Raw genomic sequence first — 18884 nt, 5'->3', positions numbered from 1 at the left:
GTTACAGCTAAACAGGAGAAAGAGGAGAATGTAAACTAGAAAACCTCCCCAGACCATAGGTGTGCTGGAGTTGGACCAGCTGGGGAGCAGGATGGCCAAGCTGCGGCCGGCTCTGTGAGCACGTGCCTTGCCAAGAGGTATGGGGGAGCCGTGACCAAGGATGTCCTTGGGAAAAGTGCTTGTCCTTGGGAGAGTAGCAGGGAAAAAGCATCATAATGCAGCTAGCATTTGGGGGATTGTAGTCAGCTGCATGGGTGGAGGATGCTGCATCCATGGTTTGGTTTGCATTAGTCTGGCATTTGGGACAGGGATTCACCAGTTATGCCAAAGATTTCCTACCTGACCTTGGGTGCTTTGTATGTAAATATAAGTGCTAAGGCTCCCATATATCAGAAGTCTTATGAGAATAAATATATTAAGGTGCATGATATATTTTGGTACAGTGGCAGCAACAGCTATTTAAGTAGCTTAGAGGGCAAAATGAGATGGAGATGAGAGAGATAGAACTCAATTTATGTGGACTAGATAAAAGAACAAATAACTGTGCTGTGATGCTGCTCAGGCCATGAATGTGGAGATGAGAGTACAGTGGGAAAACTTCTCCTGGGGGCCAGGGAATCTAAGAAATGTTTTCATCTTCTTGCCATTGCTTTGTGCCTCTTCTGCCCCTTTGCAGCTCCTGTCCATGTAGGGTGTGAACACTGAGCTCCCTGTTGAGACTTACAGCCTGTGGTGGATGGGGAGCAGAAGGGAAGGACAAGGCAGGTGTGTGTGTGTGACAGAAGACAGAAAGGTGATGGCAAGTTCAGTCTTGAGGTCTGGGGACAATTTCATGGCCCTGTGGACCACGGTCGTGGATGAACTCAAAGAAGGGACAAAGAATGGTTAGAACAACTGGCAGAGATGTTGGATGCTTTTTAAGGTCTGCTGTGGGGCCAGGCGTGTCATGGAACTCCAGAATGACAAGGAACAAGAAACCGTGTTCCTATTAGATTTGTTGAGGTATAGTAGAACTTTACATATTTAATAAACAAGATAAAAAACCTTAGGAAATAAACGTTCTAACAAAGAGGAAAAGTTTTTATGTGTAAAGCAGTCACTGTAAATATCAGAACAAAGTAAGCAGGCTGGAGATGGCAAGGAAAAATGGAAACTATTCCTTTCTGGCAAAGTATGTTTAGTTGCTCTTTGATAGGAAGACCGACATGAAAGACTAGTAGTGATGAGTTTTTTGAAGAAGTGAAAAAGAAATGATCCCTGTGACACTTCCTATATTACTTTTCAAGTTCCTTATCTGTGTATTTTGTGTAGTTTGCAAAACCACTTAGTGTCTATACAAAAATGCACTTCACCTTGTTTCTCAGAGCCAAGTGTATTGTGCCAGATCTCTGTATGCAGGAATTTCACAGATAAAATCTCTTGCTACTATTATTCCAGAAAAAATAGTCATCTTGGAAGGCTCAGCCTTAGTCTGGCAGTATCACAGAGACACCTGGGATCTGTGGACAGTAATAATATATAAAGTGGTTTCACAGCAGATAAGTATCAGGTTAGAATGAACGTGCTTACTAATGAAGAGAAAAAGTCCTGGGGTTGCTAATTCTACCTAGTAAAACATGCAACGTACATACTGAAGTTTAGGACATCTGGAGTCCTATGTGAATAATAAAAAGATTGAAGAACAAAGAGAGTTAGGGAGAAGAAGTACATCACTTTTACCTTTTCCTGAGCCTTCAGCTTACAAGAAGTAATTCCCTTCTGAACACCAGCTGCAGAGGACTTGTACTTATCTAAAAGACGCAGTGTCCCATGATCGCTTGCCAGCTGAGAAATGTCCAGTTTTGTGTTCTCTGTCCTTTTACTTCCCTGTATTGGGTGGGAGAGGCAGAGCTGCTCCTGAACTAGGTAACTCTTTACCCACCTGAGATCCCCCTCCTGCCCCAGTAAATCCACACCCGCTATTTGTTGCAGCTCTCCTCTGCCACTCACTGCTTTGCAGTTCTCCCTGGTGCTTCATAAACATCAGGTAAGCCTTGGTATTTAGAAATTGAGAAACCAAGGCAGAGATTCACTGTCACATCAAAGTGAACCAGATCTCAGCCCAGGCTTTGGTCATGATTTCTCCTCGTGTTCTCATTTCATTTCTAGGGCTTCCTAACCAGCTCCTTTCACTACTTGCTTCCAATAGCAGATCTGATGTCTGCAATACAAAAATCAATGTGTGCTTTCTGAGAAAAAACAATTCGACAGGCTAGCATTAATAAAAGGTTGACATTTTGGAAGAACACACAAGAGAACTCTAAAGCTCCTTAATGAAAACCAGCACATACAGACTCGTGGAAACTATGCTGAAAGGAAGCTTTCGGCAAGAGTTGCCAACCCTCGTTCTGCCAGGAATGTACCATACACAACTCTATTTTTGCTCTACTCCAAACTGCCTCAATCCCAGTTTCCAAATTAATTACAGATCAAATCACAAGGTAACTCTTTATGAGGTTCTCTTTCTAATTATCTGCTTATTTTTGAATCCTACAGAAGAAAACAATTACACAGAGAACAAAGATGAATAAACTCCCCAACTTCTATCACCTATTGCTTACGCATATGTGATCTATGTCAAATAATATTTTTCCCTGCAAAGTCATACTGGTAAGCCCCCCGTGACATGGGTAATCTTTCTTCCAGAAATTCCCTGTGGATTCTGACAGCTGTTTAAGAAGTATAATGTGAAGTCATTTCTCACAGGTCTGCACTGAATGAGTGCTGGTTTATGAAGTTGTATTGACCTATCCTGCAGCCACTCTGACCTTGGCTGCTCTAGGCATAGGAGCAGACCTGCACAGATCACAGCTTTCTACTCAGCACATAGCCCTGTTCTATTCAGTTGCTAAAACACTGGTGGTTAGAGATGTTTGAGATGCTCCTTAGTCTGAGCTGGCAAGGCATGGGTCCTGTGCCACTTCTGTAAGACCTGTGCTTGGGTTCCTTGGGGCTCTCAATTAGCACTGGAGGCCTATAATTAGGCACTACAGCTGGGATTCAGCCCCAGATGCAGAAACATAACGTAAAGGCTCTACAATAGGAAGTACAGCTCCTGCGGATTGCAGCGCCGAGTCAATGTGGGCAATGCATTCTGTACGGCGTAGGCACTGCTCTTTGGGCAGCTGTACAGCTCTCCACTGACTGTGCTGGCTAGGTCTTGTTGCCTACACGGGGAGTTGGCTGAGGAATACCAAATGATGGACAGCCAGAGTAGTTTCTGTACATTGTGGTTTCTGCATCCATTCCTGGTACTTATTTCAAAATAAACCTCTGATTTTTGGCATATGATACCACCCTTACAGTGTAGCTGTGAGTCAATTTTTGTTTAAGGGAGAGGTCTGCAACAAGATGTAATAAATCAGTTTCTGAGAACTATCCATTTCTCTGATACAGGTTTGGCAGGAAGAGAAGCCACATTTTGAACTAAGCTATGTCCTAACATCCTCCTTATAAACAGCAGTAGGGTCTGGTAATGATCTGCATGAGTTAACAAGCTTTCCAGTGGGACCTTTATTATTCTGCAGACTGAATAAAACATATCTGTTTAACAATCTTATATTAAAAATGCACAAAACAGATCAAAATGAAATATGCATTCTCTTAATGCCAAAACAGCTGCTGACTTGTGCATGGTTTGTTTCCCTAGTGTTCCTTTCAGTCTTTTGATATTTCCAACTTAGCTCTTCCCCCCCAGTCACAGGCAGACAAGTCTTATGTGTGCTGGGAAATAGAATGAAGGTGAAAATAAGTATTTCATATAACCAGAAGCAATATTAAAAAAACCCCTTCTAGTCTAGAATTCTGGATATTGAATTCTCTGTATAAATAATTTCTAGACATTCTTCAGGTATTATGTTACAGTAGTCTGAGCTCCCATGCAGCCAAAGTAAAGGAGCCACAAACTACTTGATCATTAAGACTACATCTTAATGCGCTCTTCAATAAATATAATTAAGTGAGCTTGCAAGCCCCTCAGGTGCCTTTGCTCAGCCAACCCTTTTAAACTTGCAGCATTCTACGGAAGTATAAATATGAGAACTTGAAGGTATTATTTCAGAATGGCTGCTACTAATGCTGCAATGAGAGTTAGTGTTGCAAGTCTTGATCACGTATGGAAGATGTGCATTCACTTTTGTCTTCCACACTGAATTGGTTCTTCACATTCTGCACAAAATCTTCCATAAATCCCAAGTCTTTTTCAGCATCACACATTGTTAGAGTATTATCCCACTATAAATGCAATCTATGTTGAGTGCTGACTGCTTTGCTTCTAAATCTTACATACTGTTTGGCTGTCTTTTCTTAGAGACTATGGAGAAAAAAAATAATCTCCTCTTAATAATCTTTTCGTGTGTTGGAGGCGAATTTCCTTAAGCCAGACAAGTCTGTTTGTGGAACACAGCTTTGTCTGGAATACAAACCGGTCATTTAGGCATTTTGGTTTGGGTTGCAAAAACACAGGCTAGGGCATGGCAATTCACGTTCTGTGGGGACTCACTATAGGGAGAAGATGGGGTTGACAAGCCCTTAGTAGCTCATTTTGCTGTAAAAACAAGTTGCATTTTTTGGATGAATTTGGCCTCCTAAGTGTGGGAGCTTTCACGCCTTATCTCTCTGGTACTGCAGGTACAATCCAGATCAGATTGTGTCACATTTCCATTCTCTGTGAATATCCTGAAATAAAAGAAAATAATATAGCAACACCAGAAGGAGATCACAAAACTATGATTCAGAATTTTCTATAGATCTTGACTTTTAATGACCTCCTAATCACATGGTGTATATGTTTAAATGCAATTATATATAGCTTCTATATTTAACTCACTTTATCTACAGTTTATATAGTTACTAAATGTTGTTGTTAAAACAGCTGTTACTTTTAAATCCTGATGTCACCTTTTTGGCAACCATATTTAAAACATCATCATGACTTACAGATTTTGCAACCTATTTCCCAAAAAGTGGTTATTTGATAAACTTTTAGGTACACAGGCTTGGAAAACTTAAAATAATTCACCATATCAAGGAAGCATTTGACATGCTTCTCTATGAAGACAGAAATTTTAAATTTCCAAATTAAAAATAATTAGATTTTATTAATTAAAATAATAAATTAAAATTAGTTAAATATAAACATTAAAAATAATTTAAATTAAACATAAACATGATCTGATTACATATAACCAATTTTAAGAAATCATTGGTACGGAACTGTCTTCCAAAACAAACAACTACTCTAGCTTATTGCTTTGAATAATTTGAAATAATTATTGAATAATTTGAACAATTTCAGTATAGAACACATCAAGTTCGTAGATCCAATTCCTTGAACTTATAAAGGATATATCGCTGAATCATAAAAAGTAAATCCAGCAGAATTAATTGCAATTATGTTATCTTAATTTCCCCATTATGATAAATCTTTGGAAAGATTTCAGAGTCAAGATTCTCAGGAGGTCCTTATGCAAACTTCAGTTTACAGTTATTCACTGCTTCTGGATTAGGACATTAGAAATCTTAGTTAAATATGCAGATCTGCTAAAGATATGATTATGGGTAAGTCATTCAATCTCTTGGTTCCTTGGCTTTAATGTCAGAGCCAGAGCTTTTGTTTTTCCACTGTTTGTTTATCTGGTCTGCCTGTGGGCTCCTTGAAGACAGAGACTGACTCTTATCACGTGCCTGCACAATACCTTAAAGAACCGGGGTTTGAGTTTTATCCAGGCCTTGAATATAACACGATATAGTCAATAACTAGGATTTTGCAGTATTGTTTGTTTCTGTAACTCCTTTTGAAAATGAAAATACAGAGAATTCTGGTTTTGGATACTTGGCAATTATGCTAAACATGTTTTTGAGTTTTAACAAAAGGAATATTGTTGATACCGTGCTTTTGAAAGCAGCAGCTTTAGCTTTCTTTGAACTAGCTTTCTGTAATATTCTTATCAGCTTTGTGCCAAACACGGTATTTAATATCAAAGGTAATCAGCTGGAGCAACCCCTGCTGTCTTTATGCAGAAGCACATTGCAGTTTTCAACTGTTTTGATTTTTTGATGAATAACTTCTTACTCCTTTTACCCTTTTATCCTCTGAGGTACTTTGAACACTATGCAAACACAAAAAGAACTTGGATCAACACATTTACTTTATTTTTTTCTTTTAAAGAAGGATGGGCATTGGAGACTGCATCCACAGTTCAGCATTCATCTCCATGTTCAGAAACAGATGCCACACTTCAAAGACGATTTAATTTTATTTATTTATTTATTTAAACAAACAGGGTGCTGTTAATGAACAACAGTGCAAATAATGGGTCCTATCTTCTTACGAAGTTGTATGTTGCCGCTGGATTCACTGAATGTCTAATAGGGTACAAAGTCTCATGGATCCTTTTCTAGTAGCTGGGTCATTTGTGGCCAGACTATCCTGGATGGATGCTCTGCTATCTCATCAGGGGTAAGTTCACACTGCAGCCTTTCTCTGAGCTGGCAGTGACAGACCCATTTTTTCCTCTCCCAGCCTGTTGAGGTGCTGTGTCTGAGAATACTATGCCACATTCAGATTTGGTTGAAATTGCATTACTGATAGAGGTTTGCAGGAGGAGATGTGCAGAAATTCCTACTCACACATGCTATGTGATTACATAAGCAACAACGTTTAGGAACACAGACTAAATGTTAAAGATGTAGCCTGTGTCCTGGTAGCTCCTCTGGCTAATATGGCTGAGGCATAACCCAAAGGAGCTCATGAAGTAGCATCCAACCCAATTTCCAATGGCTGGCTTGGCTGATAACCAGGTGCCTCCCATGCCAGTTAGGAGGGACCATCAGCTGAAATCCCAGCACTCGGCCCATGCCCCAGGTTTACAGTGAATTGCTGTGGTCAGGCCACCACTGTGCCCTCCCGGTAGAAACAGCTCAGCCTCTAGCTTCTGATGTTCTGTAAAATGCCTGAGTGAAACCCATCATTGAGAATACATATAAATGATGCAATGACAATCTGGCCTTACAACACTTCTGAAGCAAATACCAATAAAGACCATTCTAAAAAACCCAGAACAAAACAAACCCCCGCCATTCCTCTTCCTGGGAGAAAGGAATGGCTTCCCTGCTCAGATGGTGAGAAGGTTGTTCTGTAAGGGAAAGTTGTTCTTTGGATGCCGTGCAGTCTAACTACTACAAAGCAGCCACCTATGGAAATTACACTATGTCACTGTGGATACATGTACCATCAGTGCAAACTGCGGAGTGGCTCCTTGCATCATTTTACAAAAGAGTTATAAATGACACACTTCCAATTAGTAATAAAATGTACCTTCTCAATTTCTAATTCTTTACCTCTGCAATGGAACCAAAAAACGTTCAAAACACTTGTTTTTATGATGCAATGACCATCAAATATGGTGGCCAAGGACTTTGAAAACCATCCAAAAAAATAATGATTTATGCTAACATTTTGCTACCATCTGTTAAAAACGTATTCTGTCTGTCTGTGACTTTAATAGTCTATTCTGCAAAAGGATGTGGGTATGTGCTGGTACAACTTTATTTTGCTTTTTGCATCTGTTTTAAATGCTTTCACATAGACCACAGTACTGAACATGTAAAAAACAAAATCCAGACTGTTATTGTCAACTAAGACTATGTTTATAAAACATGAAATAAAATTTAACTGTTAGAAAAAAGAGGTCCTTAACTACAGTCTGTCTTACCTGTCGCATGGCTTAAAATTAGAAACATTGATGACATGATAGGAAATGATCACCTCTATTCTCAAATGATTCCCAAACTGTTGATTTCAGACTACACACAGGTGCTATTTAGCAAACTTTAAAAAGATTAATTGGTAAATCCCTTTGATTACAAGGTAACATATGTTGATTTTTTAATTATTTGCCTTCAGCACATAAATAATATTGGGAAACCGGAAGTCCCTAAGGCAGCTGTTTACACTGTCAGAAAAAAATCTACTGAGTGGCTATCTGTGCAAATGCAGTATGTGAAGTGGAGTAGTTTTAGACTAAGATCATTTAAACAAAAGATGGGAGGTGAAACAGTCAACCAAGGAGCCTGTCCTTGTAGATTTTTGGAAACAACCTCTGAACTTCTCTGGTGGATGATGAATATCTGTATGAAAACAAACCCTGTTACATGAGATTAAATTTGTTTGTATGTGTGTCCCACTGACAGCCCTACTGGCCTACCCTAAACTGCTTTTCAGAAAGTAGAATCCGGCATTGACCAAGCTGCCAAAGAGGATGTCAGCTGAAAGAATCATCTTTATAAGGTACTTCCATAATCCTTATTGGTTTTCACGAAAATAAACCTGGTCAGGTTCTATTACTGAATGTGAAGATCTTTCTATATCATCATTCATACAAATTAGTTGCTTAAAAAGAACTTCCTCTCTCTCCAGAAATGATGGATAAAATCAAAATCTCTAGCTGAGGTTAGAGTAGGGAATTTCTCGTTGGTGGCTTGAGTACAGAACTGGATACTTTATCCCTTAAAACACTGGACCTCCTACTGCCAGCTACATAACGAACCTATTTCTGATATTAAAGAGTTAGGAGACTCTTGATCATCATATATGTATCTTGAACATCATGATGTACATCACGAACCCAAGAGGTACAAAAGATCTAGTTTTGAAAACTAGAGTACAAAATGTGATTATTTATCAGTTATAACTCCTCTTTTTCTTTCATAAATAGCCAGGAAATACATGAGAAACAGTGCAAATACACTATAAAGAACTGCTGAACAGGATTTTCTTGAAAAGAATTGCATTGCTTTCAAAACTATATGCCACTGTGGGATGTTATACCAATATACAGGCAGTCATTTTAGAAGACATATAGGAAACAGTTATGGGCCTTACTTTTCTTGAACAACGCAGTCTGCGGGCAATGCAACTTTAATTGCTACTCTGTCACAAACTTTCAGCAAAGGTGCATTATTATGTGGCCTTATGGTAAAGAGTATTTCCAGGCAGGCTAATATGAAGCAGCACCATCTCCTGAAGAATGGCAGCAACCACAGTTGCATTAAATATGGAACACCCTGAGTCACTGAGGGAGTAGGTTACACAAGTGTCCTTTGCTGATGGTGGTGTTATTCTGCTTGTGTCTTTTGAGGGAGAAGAGGACTTTCATGGGGTTCCCTGCAAAAGGCTTCCTGAACCCAGAGAGCCTCCAGGAGGGCAGTGCTGCATTCCCTGCCGTGACTGGAGGGCAAGCTGGGAGCATCAATCCGTGCAGTACATGGGTAAATCATTTTAAGCTGTCTGACACATTAGGCTTATTTCAAAAGTCCTCCTTAAGGCAATGGCTGAAACCAAAAAGCAAAGACCTGAAATTCAGAAACCCCCATCAGAGTGCAATCCCTCTCCTCTGTGTGTGTACATGTGCTGCTTGGCTCATACTCTGCCTCCTCCCATGCTCTTCCTCCCCATCCCCTAGCTTCTCCATCCCCTCTCTGATTCATCTTTGTCTCACACACATGCCCTTGCACACACACGCCCTTGTGCAGCTCTGATTTAGCTTTGGAGATTTTCCTTCCCCCTATCTCCTCTGCTGCTCATGGAGGGAGCAGTGGGCAGCCGAGCTTCAGAGTTCAGTGATAAAGATGTACCAGGGATCCATGTCGAACGAAGGAAGAAAAGTGTCCTATTTAATCCCAGAAATTACCTGTGGCTGGAGGAATTCAGCACAGACCAAATCTGGAAAACATGAAAGTCTTTGCAGACTGAAGACCACAACCAATACATCTGGGTAAGGATTCACAGGTGCAGCAGAAGACCAGGTTCCTATTGGGAGAGTGAGCTCTCCATCAAATATCAAGTCTCTGCATGAAAACATCAACAACTGTGCTGTTGTATCTGTGATAAACTAAAGGATAAATCCAGAAATATTTTTACATTTAAATTTAAATCTGAAGATCTGATGACCTAAAGCAAGACAAGATTGGTAAGAAGAGACGACTGGAACAATTAGCATAGCCAAAGAGTACACATGGTCTCTTGAGTTTTAAGCTCACAGGCTGATGTAAAAGAAAGAAGCATTTTTTATCTTAGCAAGGTGGCCTTGACTGTAGAGGTAGCAACTGAGATACCTATTACATAGCAGTTAGAGCAACTGAGCTACATTGTAGACTCAATTCAACGTGTTTTGGTTGAAAATTGAATCAGAATTTTCTAGAGTTGGCATTTACGTTCGTCAGATGAGTTAATAATGCAAGACTGTTTAAATGATATAGTCCCTTGTAATGGTGCTGCAATATCATCTGTTTCAAAATTTCCACATTTTTATTAGATATTCTACAGTTTCACTAAAAGGTCTTATAAAATTTACTGGGTAGTATTTTGGTATTCTTCTGGTGGTAAAGTCAGAAGTCTCAAATAAAAAGAACGACCTAAAAAGAAGTTACATGGCTTACACATTTAACTTCCAAGAAAATGAAGGCACGCCCTTCCTGATCCCCCTCCTCAGGCCTGAAAGGCCAGAGAGCATAAATGCATAAAAATAGTTACGTAGGACCAGCCCTGATTCTCCACCCAGTTCTGTATCCCATCTCTGGCAACAGTCAAGCCCAGATGTCGCAGAAGATGGTGGAAGAAAACTTAAATAGCAGACATGGGAATGGGATCACCTCCTTCTTCTGAAGTCTTGCAGCCCCTAATAATCAAAGGCAGTGTTCAGTCTAGAAGTATTTAATTTTACATCCTGTCCCCTTATTTTCTTTTCTAATTGGTCCTTTCAGTTTATAGAAAGTTCCCTGTATTTTTAGAAGGCTACAGAAGAATAACCGAAGCAGGAAAAAAGCTTCTGCAATGAGTTGGGAGTTACCAGAGAATTGTAAAAAATGGGAGGACTGAAAGCATTTCCTAAACTGGGGGCTACATCATAGAATCATGGAATGGTCAGGGTGGGAAGATCTGGAGATCACATAGCAGAGGCACCATAAACTGGACAGAAATTCAAGTGCAGGAATAAGGCAGAGAGTCTGGAAGTGCAATTGAAAATGGGCTTTGAAAACCTGAGACTCTGCAGGAGAAGGAGAGTGGGTTTGTTTCTGTAGGCATTGGATAAAGGCACATGATCTCACAGAAATACGGCATCCACTGGCACTCCATATATAGGATTGATTTTAGCCTCTACATATATATACATATATATGAAGTTATATATAAATTGTTAAATATGCATTGTACATTCAGACACTGAACAATCAGCAACACATTTTCAGTTAAAAAAACAGATAAAAAATATAGCTGTGTATTGATCCTGAGCTGGAAATAAAAGATATAAAAGTCTTATTTAGGACCAAGTCAGAATTCCCTGTGCATACAGGCTTACCAAAGGCTTTCAGGGAATTTGGGGTTATCTGTAGCATTTCTCGATTAATTTTGAATTCTAAAAAGATCTATGAGACAATGATCAGAACTGGCAGTCAGGCTAGTAATTTGACATACATTAATGAGTGATGTGATAAAGGGAAAGCTGTGTTGTCGAACGTTACAGAAATCTTGGTGTACTGCAGATTATCAGATAAATCACAACTGTATTTGCTATTTGTGTTCCTTCAAGTCCTTTGTGGAACAATGTATTATTTTAAGCTGGATGTAGCTGCTGAAAGCAAAGAAAATCCGACATTCTCAACACAGGATTTACAAAAACATTTTCGACCTGATTCTTAGATTGAATAGCTCAATATATTAATACTTTCAAGAATCATGTAAATAATTCCCCTGTGGAAAAGAAAATGTAACCTTATGAAAAACAAGTAAATTATCGGATATTAATATTATGGTAGTATAGTTGGTTTTATTAATTTTATTTAATTTGTTTGGTTTTTTAATTGCATTGTTCTCATAGACTATGTGCTTTGGTATAGAAGCTACCCCTAATTATAAAAACTGTTTTGCCAGGTAAAAATGAATGTAGCTGTTCAAAAATCTGTAAAGATATGTAAAACTGTTCCTCCATTTAACAGAACAGTACTTTGAAAGATCATTAAGCAAATGAAATAATTATTGTGTTTTTCAGTGCCCCAGTCCAATAAAAAGCAGTCACACAAATCTTTTAATATTTCAAACATGTTTTGGTTGCTTTAAATGATGCATGTTTTGAAACTCAAATGAAGTAGTGATGCGTTTTTAATTGCACAACTAAAGTATTTTTTCATGGTTTCTAAGTGGATTAGTTCTAAAAGTACTTGTCTACTGAAAAAAACATTTCTGCCAAGCAGTTATCCGATATCACATTTCTTGACAATGCCTTCTTTGTCATCTTGTCCTGCCTCTTGTTCTCCTTCAAATGTTTGCTGAACACAGTTGCCTTTTTGAAATTATTCACTGCAAAGAATTTATCCTTCTCTGTAGTAAACTTCAAAACATTTTTCTTTGTAAATCTGCAGCAAAAGATCTGTTATATATAAATAACAATGCAACACTTGGCGGCTTTGAAACTAAGAACACATTCCACAGTTTGTGCCTGAAGTCCATTCACCACACAATTACCTTGGATTAGAAGGGAATATGGTATTATTGGGAATTTATTGTAATTCAGACCTGCTGATGGATTGAAGAACATAACTGAAACTCAGCCCTGGAGAAATGGATAGGATTGATAAGCAGTTACTTTAGTTCATTTTCTGCAACAAATTTCTTCACGAACAAACTTTGTTTCACTTGAACTTTTTTCCCTAAATTACACTAGCAAAAGTTTATTCTTTTGCTTCAAGAAAATAAAAAGTTTATTCTTTTGCTTCAAGAAAATATTTACCATGATGTCCACCCCTAATTTTTTTCCCTGTTTAAAAGCAAAATTAAGGAAATTTTGTCTCCCTGATACATTATCTCCAGTGGTCTCAGAGAAGAGAGGGTCTGAAGCACAGTGACTAAACTCTTCTGCCACTATAGTGGCAAAAGGAAGATAGAAACTTGAAGCCGAAATTTTGAATTTTCAGTAGTTACAATATGAAAGAAAGCCTTAAAAAAAATCTGGAAACTGGAAAACTGCCCCCCCCCGGCCCCCCCCCCCCCCCCACGTATTAGAAGTTCCACTGTATGCTGTTTCAGAAATGAACTGCGTTCCCGGCTGCCTGCAGTGACTGGGTGAAACTACCTAGTGCCTACCTGATGCTATACAGCTGTTGTGAGGAACACAGAGCGAGGGCAGCAAAAGATCCATTATAAAAATATATGATTATATATTATATTCTCATATAATTGCTCCTATTTTGATGGTTTAAATTTCATGTACTCTTAAACAAGCTCTTTACTACTTCAAAACATGTCTCTAAAAACCTGTCCTATATGTATAATTTTTTGCTTTGAATATTCAGGCTGGTCTTTCAGAAGAAACCAGTTACTGTCAATTTAATACAAAGATAGTAAAAAAATACCTACTCACAGGTCAGTGAGTAAGCAAATTATCTGATGATTGCTTTATTTATGTTTGTGTCCTTTATCTATTTAGATAGTGAGGTCTCCAGAACAGAAATCACATTTTATTCTGCATTAATAAGGTATTAATGTAATGACTTATCAACCCTCACTTCAGCCTCCTTGCAATGACAAAATGTAAAGTGACTGAAAACCAGTAAGTCACTAAGAGGACTCCAGGGAATGTTGTTCCTGTTTGAACTCATGAGAAAAAAAATAGCTTCAAGAAAACTGGTACTTACAATCTAATAAGGTCATTAAGCTAATCCTACACAATTTTGTCAGTAATATCAAGTCTTCTCCCTCTGTTCTGCCCTTGTTTGCAGAAAAAAAACCTTGTCAAAATATCTTGGAACTTTCTGGCTGCCTGTTAAACTTACTGAAACTGGCCAACAGGTTCCAAAGTCGCTGGCTGGATTACTGACAGAGGGACACAGCAGGATTTCCTTAGGAAGTCAGGCTAATCTGACTGTTTAAAAAATATCCAAAGTGAATTATATTTTATTTTCAACTTGCATTATATGAAACTAAATAAAATGCTTGCAGAACTGAGCCTTTCTCACCCTTTATGTTTTTGCTTCCCTCCCCCTCATTTCATATAAATAGGTTCAATTTCCTTTCTGAGCTTATTTTTTCTCAAATTGTCAACTTGGCAGTTTCCTATTTGAACTAATCCTTTAAAAATCACATTTAAGATATTTCTTACTTATTTTCCTATATAAATATGTGAAACATTAAAATGCAGTTTTAATATGTACTTCCGCTGCTCATTTTAGTTTTCCTGTAAAAGTTCCACAGGCAAAATTTCTTTTGGGCTGGAACAGCTGACTTTCCTGTCACGAAATGCTAAAATACAGTTCAATATATGTCGACTTGTGCTATTTTGGATACAAGATTAATTTTCAGGTAACAATCATAAAGGTATTTATTGAAATATAAAAAAATTAACTGTCTTCAGCCATGTTTCTATTGCTATTTGTAGTTCAATGAACATAGCTCTTATCAACCCCTGTTGTTACAACCTTAATTACCTAATGAATAACACTGCCAAATGTTTCAGATTGTTTTAATTAAGTGAATACAGGGGCACTTCCTTTTCACCTACTCTGTCATTATTTAGCCAAAGTACACAGATTTAACACTGCCAGATTTCCATCAAAAATAATTTCCTTCAGCCTTGCAATTTTATTTGTACTGTTCTGTGAATTTCCATTAAATTCTTGAAATATTTTGGCTACGTTTTTTCCCCAAAACTAAATTTCATTTTCTGTGCATGACCTTGTCAGCATAATGAAGAAAATGATTCTTACTGTTTCATTAGTGATGCAATATTTGAGCCCCAATGCCATTTTTAATTACTGTTGCAGCTCTGCCTTTTCATTGTCCTCAGCACTGTAGTTCTTCATTTCTCCGTGCTCCTCAGTTTTAAGAGAATCTTTTACTAATATCTCTGGAAGAGTTTTGTATAGTCCATTTCACCCCCAGTGCTAGATTCAAAATATGTCGTTGAGTTCTCTTTTATTTCTCTCTCTCTCTCTTTTAAATTTTAATAGAGGTAAGCCCATGAGAAGGAAGTCATGACTACAACTTACCAAGAATCCGGAAAGGTCTTTGGTTTGGAGTATGGGAGAAGAAACCAGGTTTTAAAGCATTTGTGATCACAACATCAAAATACTCTTCAAAATCATTCCTAGAAAGTAAAGGGAATTGAATTAGTTAAACTAATGAATTAGCTAAGATGCCACTAAATACTCTTTAAGAGTTGAGAAAATAGTAAAACACTTCTTTAAGGCACCTTTCTTGTCACTTTTTCCCCCAGTACTTGTTCAGTGTCACTACTGCCCTTCTTTTCCTGAGGCAGTCAAAAGTGAGAAGGCAGCTGGCTGACGACCCACAGCGCTGTGCCTTCAGGATCACTCACCACTTGTAAAAAGATGTTCCTTGGCCCAGGAAGTTTTAAATCTCAGGAGAACACGTAACAGATCACATATTTTAATCTCAGGCGACAACATATGCATAGACAAGTACAGAAAGGTGTAAATGAGGGATTTTCTTTATAAAGCAGAATGTATGAGGTCAAGTGATACGGTAGGAAGTAACTGAAGACTGAAGACACTTAAAGACAGGTGCTTGTATTGTTGGTATCCATACTGTACGTATGCACAGGTGTAATGGGTGTCTAAGATGCCACGGGTAGTCAACAGAGATCTAATTAACATAGCCAATGCAATCTAAAGGATGGTTTCACATAACCTGAGGTTGAAATGCCATGTTGTTAGCTGAACTCTTTCTTCAGACCTGACTGGCTGCTCTGACTAAATCCCTGCTGGTTACAGAGAGGTTAGACATGTGGCTCACAGATAAACACCTACCAAGGACGAGTTTTAATCTGCCAGCTGAATCCCACCACTAGATTCAGATTTTTCAAAGATCGTTAGGTCCGTAAGAATACAGATTGATATCTGAACTGTGGAAATCCCATTAAATGGGATTGAGTGTTTCAGCATGGTATATAGGTGGGACTTATTTACATTTAGGTGTTTTTTAGAGACCTGTATAAAAGTCATTAACATTACAAAGCCAATAGGAAAAACAGGCAACCTTGGGGAACATTCAGGCCAAGTGTCCCACTGTGAGACAGACTGTTTCTGGAGATGCCAGTTATTTCTACTCTAGCAAGGGTCTTCCTTACTTTAAGGAATCTAACGTCACTTATTACATCATCAAGCTGGGAACTGAGCAAGAAATAATAACAATAATGCCTACTTACAAGTTTTGAAGTTAATACAATATAAAATTAGTCAAATGTTGCTTAAAAAGGGTTGTGTTTTTTTGGGTTTTTTTTTGTTGTTGTTGTTATTGGAAGATGTAAACATTCCCCACCTTTGACTGATTTTATTTTATTAGAAATGCTTCATTGCTTAGGTGATTTTATTGTCTATAAATAATGTCTACCCCAAAAATGATGGGTACTCTGGCACAGAACAAAGAAGTCACAGACGGCAAGTCCAGCATGGGTACAGGCACCAAAATGCTACCAACAGTAGAGGAAGTTTACTGGAAGTAAACTAGCTAACTGTGTCATTTTCAAATAATCTACAATCTGCCATGAGACCGAGATATCTTAATTAAAAAACTGAATGCTCTCCCTATGAGCTTATCTTCAAGCTTTTATTTTGTGCTCTAAATTACATTCCAGCCTTAAAATAGAATGTCTTTAAATTTCCTTCCTCTAATGAAATTTCAGCTTTGTCTATTTTTCTGCACTTGTGACCACATGTAGATCTTTACCTTCTTAGAAGAACCAGTATTAAACAGGACAATGGTGTGTTTTTAAAATTAGCTTCTGTGTTGAAGATTCCAGAAGTTGAACAAACAGGCATAGCTCTTCTGTCCTTCGGTGAAAAGTATCAATAGAAGTAAACTTTTCAAATTAGCATACTGTGCAAATAATGCTTCCAAGGTGTAAGTTAAGCTTGAACTTTCAAAATAAAGCCAACAGTCAGGAGCACAACAAAGACCTGGGGGAGCAGTGGTAAGTGCTTTGTGTAAAAACTTTGAAATGGAATAAACAGAGTTTTCACAAGATTCAGTTAACGTTTTATTGATTTGTTGAAGAAAAAACTACATTTTGTGTGAAAAGAGGTGTTACCTGTGGCCTTTTTTGAATCATACTATATCTCATGTACAAAGCTACTGATTTTATGAGAGCCTATATGTTGTGTTACATTACTACGTAGCATTATACATGATAAAATCTGTTCCAGTTACTGCTTGTGCTTGGTATAGTGGCCTGTGATTACAGTAAACGGCTAAGACAAAGGGTAGGATATATTTCACATAACCTTAGCCATCTGAAAATTGCATGCTGAATTCACAGCTACTGATCTATACCACAGACAGAGCCAACGGAGAAACATCCACATTCTTAGAAGGCAATTCATCCCACTTATTTCAGACATAATTCTATGGTACAGAATGAATTACCAAGGGTGATACCCAGTGTTTTCTCTTCACTAACCACAGAGGGAATCAAAATGACCAGCTTCAAAAAACTTCTAGCTTTTAGATGGCTAACATACATGAAAAGGTGAAATGTCACTGCTCCAGTGACTACGTGATTATTGACTTGTCTTTAGGTGTGCGCCTGCCAACACTTAAACATTCAGTTAACTGGAAACATGTCCTCATGGTAGGTAAGCCTGAAGAGTCACACCATGATGTTGCTACTTGTGTGAATGACTGGCAGTTGCTTCTGTAGGTTTGCATGCCTTATATATTGATCCCAGCAATATGTGTGTGCTCTGGCTGGGAAATGGCTCTCACTTTATTCCAGAATGAGATTTTCCTTTAGACTTCCTCTCTCCTTACCAAAATGTCTTTCAATCAAGAATGACTTGGTCAGATGGACACAACTGGGATAGTTTGCTCTTGAAATGGTAAATGATACACTTAAGCATGAATTTCCCAGCACTGACTTTATGTGGACGATAATTTCTTAGCCAAAAAGGAACTTCTAAAATAAAGTGCAAAGAAGTTAACAGTTAAAAGGTAAGGATATTAGGAGTAAGAGACTAAAACTTCACACACATGTCCTCTTTTCATCTTTATTCTTCAGTGGGTTTTTTTAAGTAATACTATTATGTTCTGAACTTCTCACTATCATATTGATTAACTGAAAGAAGTGGCAAGAGAAATTAATAAAGGACTACATAGATGTAATTCATAAGGGTTGAGTTCAAGAACAAAATGCAGTCAAAACCCTGGTCAAATTAAAGTTGAGGGCAGAGATAACAGGTGTGAACCTAGACTATATTCCAGTACCGCAAAAAGCAGCATGGGTGTGTACAGTCTTATTGTCTGATATAAGAGGCATGGAACAAACAAAATCAATAAAAATTTCTGAGTTATTTTCAGGGAAAAAACATCTTCAGAAACATCTAATGGGAAGTGGAGCACTCAGTTCTCCAGAAGATGTCTTGGAAGCCACATTGCAGGAGTCCCTGGAAAATATGATTGTAATAAACACTGTAGAACATCCTACACTTAAGTGGAAAGAGAGTGATCCAGTCTCCTCCTAGCAGAACATCTCTTTTCTGTCTTTTGAAAGGCAACTGACCCTCTCTGCTACCTTGCTTATGCCTTCCAGCAGGATCTCTACAGCTGCATTAAATAGCTGAAACATTATTCACCAAGGAAAAAACAGCAAAAATCATTTTATGTGCCAAGAATTTATTTTCATACTGAATTTTCATGCAGAAAGCAACCAGACAGATCTATACAGAAGAGTTAATTCATAGGCCTCTTACTCATAAGGAGAATTACTTTTTGTGCAGAGGTAGATTCCCCCCTCAAATGAGCAAGTACAATGTTCATGCAAGGCAGTGAGAACAAG

General features: G+C 38.1%; 1 protein-coding gene across 2 annotated transcripts in view; it reads right to left on the bottom strand.

Annotated features, from left to right (window-relative positions):
• NT5DC1 (5'-nucleotidase domain containing 1) overlaps window positions 1-18884 on the bottom strand; it is a 148539-nt gene that overhangs the window by 29427 nt on the left and 100228 nt on the right. For both annotated transcript variants that reach the window (XM_037391260.1, XM_037391259.1), the window contains exon 8: window positions 15082-15179. In XM_037391260.1, the coding sequence (XP_037247157.1) occupies window positions 15082-15179 (98 nt within the window). The remainder of the gene's footprint in view (window positions 1-15081; window positions 15180-18884) is intronic.

The sequence above is a fragment of the Falco rusticolus genome, chromosome 6 (genome assembly GCF_015220075.1).
Source record: "Falco rusticolus isolate bFalRus1 chromosome 6, bFalRus1.pri, whole genome shotgun sequence".
Taxonomy (NCBI): Eukaryota; Metazoa; Chordata; class Aves; order Falconiformes; family Falconidae; genus Falco; species Falco rusticolus.
The sequence above is the reverse complement of the archived record's forward strand: the minus strand, read 5'-3'. Positions and strand labels throughout refer to the sequence as shown.